At 40.3% G+C, this 10500-nt stretch overlaps 1 protein-coding gene across 1 annotated transcript in view; it reads right to left on the minus strand.

Moving 5' to 3' along the window:
• The window catches only part of KIF13A (kinesin family member 13A), a 242422-nt gene extending 234371 nt beyond the window's left edge, over positions 1 to 8051 (minus strand). Inside the window, 2 exon segments of the mRNA XM_074272374.1 lie at positions 7000 to 7090; positions 7530 to 8051. Coding sequence (XP_074128475.1) covers positions 7000 to 7090; positions 7530 to 7584 — 146 coding nt within the window. The 5' untranslated portion in view covers positions 7585 to 8051.
• Between the last annotated feature and the right edge of the window lie 2449 nt (positions 8052 to 10500).

Raw genomic sequence — 10500 nt, forward strand, 5'->3', positions numbered from 1 at the left:
CAGACAAGTTGGCTAGTTTTGTTCAACTGTTTTCCTTACTCCTTTTTATTTTTTTATTGTAAAGGATGGCTCTCTGGAAGGGGAAAAGAAAATGGATATACTAGGAAATGAAAGCAATGTAAACAAATAGTAATAAAAATAAGTGTATGTAAAGATGCAAATACGACTGGATGGAACTAGAAGGAAAACTCAGGAAACCTCCCTCCCAAAAGTCACCTAACCAACCAATCTAAGGAATGCCTAATTAGCTCCCAACAAGTGCTAGCTCATGATTTGTGAGCACATTATAGTAAGAATGAGATCTGAATCTGAATCCCAGTTCTACCTCTAACTAGGTATTTGACAGAGAAATGTTATTTCCCTTATATGGAGTTCAATTTCCTTGTCTGTAAAATAATGGGATTATATTAGACACCTAAAATCTATTCCAGTTTTGTATAATATAATGCAGGAACATTTTAAGAAATAGATCAGAACCTATCTAGAATTTAGAAATCTATCTAAATAGAAATTAACTGACTGAGCCAGAATCAAACTACTAGCAAATGCTAGAGGCAACATTAGAATAAGATCTTAACCATAGCACTAACCCTCATAGCCTTGGTTTTAGAGAAGCTATCCTTGGGGAAAAAGAATTTGTCAGCTCAATCATCATCAATACCAACTGCCAACTTACTGCCACCAACAAAGCAAGCAAGTCTATTTGAAGTTCAAAGTAGTCTGAAGTAGAGAGCTCAACAATCAACGGGTTGCTTAGGCAAGTGCACTTATTCAACAATCATAGCTACTGAATACCAAGATAAGAAAGTTCTTGATAGCAAAGTCCTTGGTACTATCAAACAGTTCAATGCTAAAAATAGATATGACTTTATTAATAAAAATAATCATAAAGATATATTGTAATCAATTTTGCTGATGTCTCTTTACGACCATTAGGTCTTTCCTTCTACCCTGCAACTGATTCTATCTTTGGATGGTCTCTTGTTAAAATGAAAGATTTTGGAAAGTAGATACCGTCTCACTTTTCTATTTGTATTCTCAGCACTAAGGACTAGATTTGTACATAGTGAGCCCTTAATAAATGCTTGTTCATTCATTCATTCATTCAATCTATCTACCATGTTTCCTTTATGAAACCATAATATAAAATCAATAACACCATATAAAACATATTCAAACTGTATAATCCTAAGATTGATAGTCTGTATTTTTTTTGGTTAGCTTACAAATCACTCCACATGTATTATCACATTTGATCCTCAGCAATGTCAGGAGGTATATAATTATTAAATATTACCACTCTGATTTTACAGATGAGTAAATGAAGACTTCAATAGTTTCTAGGCCTTAGAGACAACTAGATGGCTCAGTGGAAAGAGTACTAGGCCTCAAATCGAGAGGACCTGAGTTCAAATCCAGCCTCAGACACATAATACTAATTGTGTGACCCTGGGAAAGTCACTTAACCCCAACTGTCTCAAAAAAAAAAAAATTAGTTTAAGATTTGTCTAAGGCCATATGGATAGTAAGTGGCAAAGCTCAGATTTGAATGCATAATCTTGAAGAAATGCAGGATACCTAAAATTAGAGAAGCTACTCCAAATGCTGATAGGAACTTATCTGTCTGATCTGAGGCTAAGCTCATATTCATCTGATCAGCCTCAGTTCATCTGTTGAATACACTGCAACTCAATATCATTTTGGTACTCTTCAAAACAAAGGACAATGACCAACCAACCAATCTCATGGGAAAATTAAGAGCTCCAAATCTAATCCAGATAATGACATTCATTCAGGAATTGACTAAAAGAAATCCTTAAAATTCAGCTATGAGCATTCAAATACAGACTATCAAGACCAATGGCCAATATGAAAAAGACTAAAATTTATCTTTAAAAGCACATAGTGAGGAGGAGGAGAAAAAGCAAAATGAATTCTAGAAGCAGAAAAGCTGCACCTTCTACAATCAACACTCAATTATTTACATGAATGGAAGTAAACAAAGTTGTGCATAAAAGCCATGGGTAACCCAGAATTCAGACTTCTTTGGATTTGAAATATAATTTTCATCATATATATTTAAACACAAATATGCATGCTTTGCTGGGAATTCACTTCAAATAAAATAATGACACCACAGGATCCTGGCCAATTTCCTCATTCTGCCCTATGGCTCAATTCCTCCCTCTAACTCAGATGCAAACAGAATGGAAGAACTTAATATGTTCCAAATTTTTAATAAAAATCATACATTCTGAACCACTCATTTTTCTTCTATTCTGAATAACTTTTGCAAGAACAAACTTCCCCCAAATGATATAAAGCTCTTGATCTGAATGGTCCCAAAGTCCTGATGCTATTCTCAAAACCAAATAAACCCATTCTCAAATTTTCCCATAAAGCAGAACTGTATAATTAAATGTTTGGATTTCAAATTATTTCCTTGACATGAACTGTTGCTGAATGAAGTGAGCAGAACCAAGAGAACACTGTACACAATAACAAGAAGATTATGTGATGATCAACTGGGATGGACTTGGTTCTTCTCAACAATGTGGTGATTCAAGAAAATTTCAATAGACTTGGGATGGAAAATGTCATCTTCATTCAGAAAGAGAAGTATAGAGACTGAATATGGACCGAAGTATAGTATTTTCACTTTTTATTTGTTTTCTTTCTCATGATTTCTTCCCTTTTGGTCTGATTTTTCTTGCATAACATGACAAATAGAGAATATGTTTAATAATTACACATATTTAACCTATATCGGGATTACTTCCTTTCCTGGCAGGATAAGAGAAGGAAGGAGAAAAATTTGGAATGCAGTTTTACAAAAATGAATGTTGAAAACTATCTTTACATGTATTTGTAAAATAAAATACTATTGAAAATTTAAAAATAAAATAAAACAAATTATTTCCCTGGATGCTACATAGAATACAATTTAAGAAAGTAGATAACAACAGTATAATTAATGTCAGTATATTTTGAATAGAAATATTCAAATGAATAGAAAGTTCCTATGTCTAATAAGGGCATGTATGATCAAAAAGTATAAAACAGTTATAAGGAAACACAAATCCTCATTTGAAGACACTGAGAATTCCCTACAATCTAAAGAGTTAAGGAAAATTTTTTTCTTCATATATATATCCACGGATGACAATTAAGAGGCATGTCTACATTTTCATCTATTTTTGCTATTAACACATTGCATCAATTTATTAATTTGTAACCAATTTTCTCATCACTAAATAAGGTAAAATTATAATGGTGAAATGTTAACATTAAACTCACTACCTGATATCACTCATCAACAAAAATGAGATCACCCTAGATAAATAGAAGTGAAATTCTCTTTACTTACAATCAACTTCACATTACTGAGAACAAAAACGAACAGTATCATACTGGACTATGTTAATCAAATCTGCCAGTATTACTAAAGGATGCTTACTTAGACTATGAGTCATAAAGCACCATATCTCAGAAGCATCTTGAATGAAGGAGTGAAATCAGTCTGATGAATTTTTTTTTTTTTTACAGTTAATAAGTAAATGAGAGTTGACTTTTGCTTTCTTTATTATTTTCTGTGGAAACTGTATTCTATACCTTACAGGATAAAAAGGAAAAGCACTGATTCTGACCTCTGAAGGGCTCAAATCATACACCAAAATTTAAAACTATGTAATGGTAGATTTTCATTTTAATTCCTATGTATTATACCACAATGTCAGAATAGACTAATCAAAAGAAAGTATTGTATAGCTAAAAACTGGCTGGAATTCAAACCGTGAACTTTTTAACTTCTCTATAAGGAAAGCCCACTTCCTCAAAAAGCTGCCAAGATAAGTCATGTTTTATAACTCCACCTTCCATTAATGCCTCCTTACTGGGAAACTCCAAGAAAAAAGAAGAAAAAAAAAAAACAACTTCTAGAGAAAGATACTATCTTTTAAAGCAATACTTCAAAACTGTAAAAGGTCAGCTATATAAACCTGAAATACCTATAACTACTGTGGACATAAGGTAAGCTAAGGATTCTACCTTGTTCAGCTTTTGCCCCTAAAACCACAATTTCACACATACCCTATGATCTCCATAAAATAAATCAACCTTTGTTGTTATGACTGATGTTAGGCATGCCTTAACTTTCATTTACAAAGAGCTTCTTCCTGATACTAATGATTTTCTCACTATACAGCTTTATCATGATATAGTGGGGATGGGGTGGAGTTAATCCAATATTTTGTAATGTTTTAGAATAGATTTAGGAAATTCAACTATTCAAATAAATCAATGCAGTGTATTTTAAAGATAAAATATTAGGGACTATACCACATAAAAGGAAATGTGATCTATTCTGTTCTCACTATATATTCTTGGATTTAATTCCAAGAAGGTGGAATTTAATTCCAAGGGATGGGGAAGAAAGCCAAAGTTGTCACTTTCTTTTTCTGGAAATCAGTGTTTTCACTAGATAAAAAAATCCCAAACTTTTGCCTTCCTGTAATTATGAACTTCCAGCTTGTGATTAATACAACATTAATGATTTCTTGATATCTTCAATAAAACATTAATTTCTTTTTTACAGCCAATTTTCCAGCACTGACTTAAGAACCTTCCTAATTCAAAACAGCAGTGTCTCTAGGTGGAAAAACAACTACTTTCTCAGTCAGTGTCTTTTACCCACCTCAGGAGGATAGAAGACTGAAATCAAATAATAGAAATGAATTATGGGCCTCATAACATAGAGCAGTATTGAAACTAATCAACCAACAGCAAAAGTAGTGAGGGGTTGTTTCTGTTTTTAAAATGTTTTATGACTTTAAGGAGAAAACCCTGCAGAGAAATATGAAACCAAGCTGACAATGAAATCCAAAATACATTTGATGTCTTCATCCCTGCTGAGGTATTAATCCTAATCTACAAGCAGACCTCTAGTAGTGATTCATTTTGTCTGTAAACTAAATGTGTCCATACATAGAATCTCACTGAGAGAGCTGGGCCCCCATAAAGCAAGAGTGATTCCATACTGCAATTTTTTATTCTTATTTATGGGGCAATAAAGTACTAGCTCATAGTAGGTACTTAATAAATGTTAGTTGACTACACTAAAAAGAAAAAAAAAAAGTAAAATATTACTTTAAAAAGACAGTAATTCAATTTTTTTTAAAAAAAGACAGTAATCCTGAAATCACAAATATCTTTTCAATAAAAATCCTAAATATTTATTTACTCAAGTGGCAACAGTTATAATTGTTCCCATAGTGCAGGGGATCAAAACCCACAGAATTAGATTTACTTTGTTCTGCAAATGCTAACACTTTATTTCATTAGACATTAACTTCTGGTAGCAATCTTGGTTCCAATTGAGTGACATATTGCAGGTGTCAGATCAGTAAGTCAAACAGAAACAGTAGCATGACAGGAATAAAAACAATGCACCTGGAGCAGGGACTAAGAGGGAGAACTATACTCAGCAGCATAACTTTCCTCAATAATGTAACAACTAGTTTTAGAGGAGTTTTCCATCCCAAATGCAAAGGTAAATATTTGAATTTGGGTGAGAGTAACTTTACTGCCAGAATGAAAAGTACCCCCATTATTTTGCTACAAATATAATCAATAGAAACAGACTTTCAACTCTGCACATTAGAGTTATAAGAGAGAAGTATCAACTTTGTGTATTCTATGTATTACATAGCTAAACTCAGCTTGACAAAATCAGGCCCAACTAGATAACTGCAGATAGCAGAAATTTAACCCCTTAACCCAGAAGTATTTTTGACCCAGAGCAAAACAACTTTCCAGAACACAAATAGCATAAAAATTTCTAATCAGGAATGTCTATTTCCTCACACTTATTTTCTATTAAACCTAAGCAAAACAATATCTGAGCATCTTGTAATTACAAAGCAGTAATAACTGCTTCTTTTAGAATAAAGCTTTGGTGCTTACAGTATACAAATTCCCTTTCACTTAGTATCTTTGTGAGAAGAAAAATTCACTAAGAACAATGTCAACAGGTGACTTATAAAAAAACACCAAGTGACTCTTTGCTCCTTTTCCTGAGGGAAATAATTTTGCAAACCAAAAAAAAGGAAAAAAAAAAAAAGAAAAGAAAAAGAAAACAACCCTCCCCCCCTTTTTCTGCTCTATTTTTACAGTCTAGTGCAATGGTATTTTGGATGAATGCCAAGAGTTTTCTTTTCAGGGGCTTACCAGATAAATGCCAGCTTCTCAAATCATTTTAGAAGCATTTTCTCATACTGTTTTACAGAACAATTCAGAATTAATAAGGATCCAACAGTTACTACTTTTCACATGCAAATATGCTTCAATCTAGTCAATACAGGCCCCTCTTCAACAATTTGTCTAGTGTCTGTGTCAATATAACTCAGAGAATAACCTTTGTTTTCCCCAAAATTAAAATCCACATGTTACAACTCAGTAGCAAATTAAGTGGTCCAGGTTTCAAAATGCACTGTACAAGATCGTTTTAAATTACCATGATTTCACATTTTAAACCAAGGTGCTCAAACAGACGTTCTGAGGTGACAGGACAGCGTCATAAAGTAGGAACAAGTTACTAAACCTGGATTCTAGAGCTGGTTCTATTCCCAGAAAGCTGTGCGACCCCAGACAAGTCACAGACTGTGTTTCAGCTTTCTCAGTTGTGACAAGGCTCAGACAATCTCTAAGGTGGCTTCCAGCTGTACCATTCTGACTCATGGCTCTAGGGCTGATGGTCACAGACTAACTCTCGTCCTTGTCTTTGCTAGGTCACGTCCTATCCAGCAGCACTCCAAGGGTGGGCAGGGGATACTGGGGCGGGAGGACGAGGAGAACTGGACTTCCAGCGGCCTCAGACAAGAGCTGAGGATGACAAACTCGAGGCTATCCTACCAGTAGGGCACACCGAGTTCGTGTTCTCCGGCTTAAACTTGCCCAACTCTTAAGTGGTTGGATGTATTCCTTCCCAGTTACTGGCTTTACCTTTCTCCTTGTTTGGTGTTAGAAGGGGGAGGGTGCAGGACAGTCTGGTTCCCCTCCATCTCCACCACGCACTTTGTATTCAGTTCCAGTTCTGGGAAGGGGCAAAAAGAAAGAACGTTTCAAAACGTGGACAATCCATCCCCAGTCCCTCCTCCCCGAGCACGGAGGACCCGAGGTCTGGGGGCGCGGCATCCCTCCTCGCGCTCCCCTGCACGCGGGGCTCGGCACCCTGGTCAGGAGCGGCCCGGGCGCCGGGATCGGCCCGGCGGCAGCGGACACGGCTCGGGCAGAGGCGCGGAGAAGAGCGAGATCCGTGTGCAGGAGACAGCACCGAAGATGCAGAGCTCTCGGCAGCCGCCACTCTCGGCTCGCTCTCAGCCCTTCCACCCGCCGGCTTCCCTCCGAATTCCCTCCCACCCCTCCCCGCCCGCCCGGCAGCCTCCCCACCCCGAGCGCTTCCAAAGTTGCCCTTCTGCCCGCGGAGTCCAGGGAGGAAGAGGAGGAGTGTGGGGGGGAGCGAAGATACTTGCCTCGTCTGTTCATGGGCCGAACTCTCACGGCAACTTTTACCTTGGTATCCGACATGTTTTCCAAGCCCCCCTGCCCTCCCCTCCCCCAGCCAGCCCCGCACGCGCCCAGCGCCCGGACACCGCGGCTCCCCTAAGGCGGCAGCCCCGTTCACACGGCGCCTCGCGGGGAAGCCTCCGTGCGCGGCCTCGGCCGCTGCGCCGTCTGCAGCGAAGGGCGGTGCGACGTCGGAAGGTCCATCCCGGGGGAAGCGCAAGACACCAGGAACCGCTGCCCGAGAGGAGAGGGAGGCGGGCGGGAGGAGGGAGGAGGGAGGGGGCGAGGAGCGGAGAGCCTGTCGCTGCCGCGCCTGAACTCTCCCTTCTTTAGCCTCGTTTGCATAACTGAGCTCCCCGCGCGGGCGCTCCTCGCCGCAGCCCGGGCGGCGGCCCCATCCCGACCGCCATCTTCCGCCCACAGCCCCGGCGGCGGCAGCAGCGGCGGCGGCGGCAGCCCCGTCCCCCAGACTCCCGAGCTCGCTCTCTCGGCCCACAGGCAGCAGCTCCGGAGAAAGCCGGAAACGGCCGAGTATGTTCGGCTGGGGCGGGGGGAGCGCAGAAGCCCGGAGCTGCCCAGTCCGGGACGCGGAAAGGCTCGAGAAGGACTGGGGCGGGCCGCGGCTCCCAGCTCTGGGGCGGCGGGCGGAGGCTTGGGGGCGGCTGCTTTGTCTCCAGCTCCGGTGGGCCTCGGGCCCCCGCCCCAGGCCACACCTGCGTGGGCGCCCGCTGAGTTTCTGCCCTAAGGGATCCCACCCAGACTGGTGAAACTGTGGTATGCTTTCCGCCAGCCTCCGCCGCAGGCCCCACAGCCTTTTACATTGCCCAGTTCCGACACTCCACCCGGAGCGGGCAGGGCTCGTTCCCGAAGTTAAATACTGTGCAGACAGAAAGGAACCGGCAATTCCTTCCGTCCCAATCTCAGCCTTCAGAACCCTTGTCTTCCAGGATTTGGTGGTGGTATTTCTCTTCTCTTCTCTTCTCTTCTCTTCTCTTCTCTTCTCTTCTCTTCTCTTCTCTTCTTTCTTCTCTTCTCTTCTCTTCTCTTCTCTTCTCTTCTCTTCTCTTCTCTTCTCTTCTCTTCTCTTCTCTTCTCTCTCCTTTCTTCTTTCTCCTTTTTTCTTAGCATCTCCTTTCCCATCATCTATCATGCTTTGGCAGGGCTATGTAAGCCAATCTATGGATTAGAATAGAACCGAACTGTACCACTTCTCCCCCCACCTTTACACCTGTGATTAATAGGGAATTCCCAATATAGAAAGTATCATAAGAGTTGCAGATTGAAGTCTTTCTTTCCTTTTTTCTCTCCCTCCTTCCTTCCCCCACTTCCCCTTGTCTGTCTCTCTGTTTCTCTCTCTCCCTCTCTTTTCTTTCTTCTTGTGGACTTGTGATCAATAGGATATTCCCTATGTGGACACTGGGAGTTGCAAATTTAAGTCTCCCTTCTTTCCCTTCCTCTCTTCCTTTTGATGGGGGTTGAGGTCCCTTTAAGATTCCTTTCTAATTGCCCATGGCTGACCTTGATTCACAAATCCTGGTCAAAAGCACCCTTTGAATATCTGGGCCCAGCCCCCACCCTCAGCTCAGCTTCCCCCAGCCCTTGCCTGATCTGAGCTAACTGAAAAGCCTGCCGAGAACTTGGGTATAAAAGAGGTGAGCCGGAACTCCCTCTTTGCAGGAGCCCTCCCGCCAACACATGATATCCTTCCAGCCATGTAAGGGTTCCTGCCCGCCCAGCGGCCACCTCTGACCCTGGCATCTTTCTAACTGAGCTTTACTTCCAAATTCCTACAATAAACTTTTTTTATCAATCTAGGTTTTTGGCCCTGTAAATTCATTTACAGGGGACACTGCGCCTCATGGGATTATCTATGTGCCGAGAAATGGAGTTCCCCCTTTCCTTTCCCTCATTACTTTCTTTCTTCCTATTGTGGACCTGTGATGAATAGGAAGCTCCCAGTATGGACACTTCTTCCACCTTGCAGATTTAAGTATCTTTCTTTTTGCTTTGGACCTGTGATGAATAAGGAACTCATTGTGTGAAAACCATCTCCACAATGGCAAGTTTAAGAGTGTCAGTGCTCAGGAATCTTGAAAGCTTGATTGCCCACCATCACATAATTTGTGATAGGATTTGAACTCAGATGTTCTTGTATATGAGTCTATTGCTCTGATACATGACTGAGTCTAGTATCTTTCCCTATTTTCCAGTGCAAATACTATCATTCCTTCTACCCTTTATCTACCAACCATTCCCCTATATAACCCTCCAAGGGAGATTATACATCTAGTTGGAGAAATAAAATGTATAATCATAAAACATAAGGAGGGAGAATACCTGAGTATAGTAGATAATATAATTCAATCCTAAGTAATAGAAAAATTCAGGCTTCCCTGATTTCCTCCCGATTTTCCCAAATATTTAATCAGCATTCTGTCCTATTGGATTGTCCTACAACAAATACATCTCTTTGTTGCACCTGTTCAAGCCTGCTTTACTGGGATTTGAATACCTGGCCTCCCTCCAGTCTTTCCCCCAATAACTTCTCCACTGCCAGTTAAATCTTCCTAAAGCACTGTTATCTCATAAATACCCTATACAAACAAAAAAACTTTTCCCACCCTTCCTATCCAAACTTAGCTCTTACTACCAGAGTTTTAAGTAAAACAGAGAACCTGGAGCTTTGGCTCAGGAAGCAAAAAAAAAAAAAAAAAAAAAAAAAAAAAAAAAAAAAAATAGTGTCGATTAACATTTCAGGATCCCCAGGCAATTGAGATTCTTAAATTCTAAACATTTATAAAGCTGCAACTATGGAGATAATTCCCACATAGGGAGTTCCCTATACCTATAGTTATCACAAGCCCACAGATCCAAAAACAAGGAAGGAATAGTGGTACCACAAAGGCCACAGCACCAGAGCTAAATCTTGAAAGACAA

Source organism: Sminthopsis crassicaudata, chromosome 1 (genome assembly GCF_048593235.1).
Source record: "Sminthopsis crassicaudata isolate SCR6 chromosome 1, ASM4859323v1, whole genome shotgun sequence".
Classification (NCBI taxonomy): Eukaryota; Metazoa; Chordata; class Mammalia; order Dasyuromorphia; family Dasyuridae; genus Sminthopsis; species Sminthopsis crassicaudata.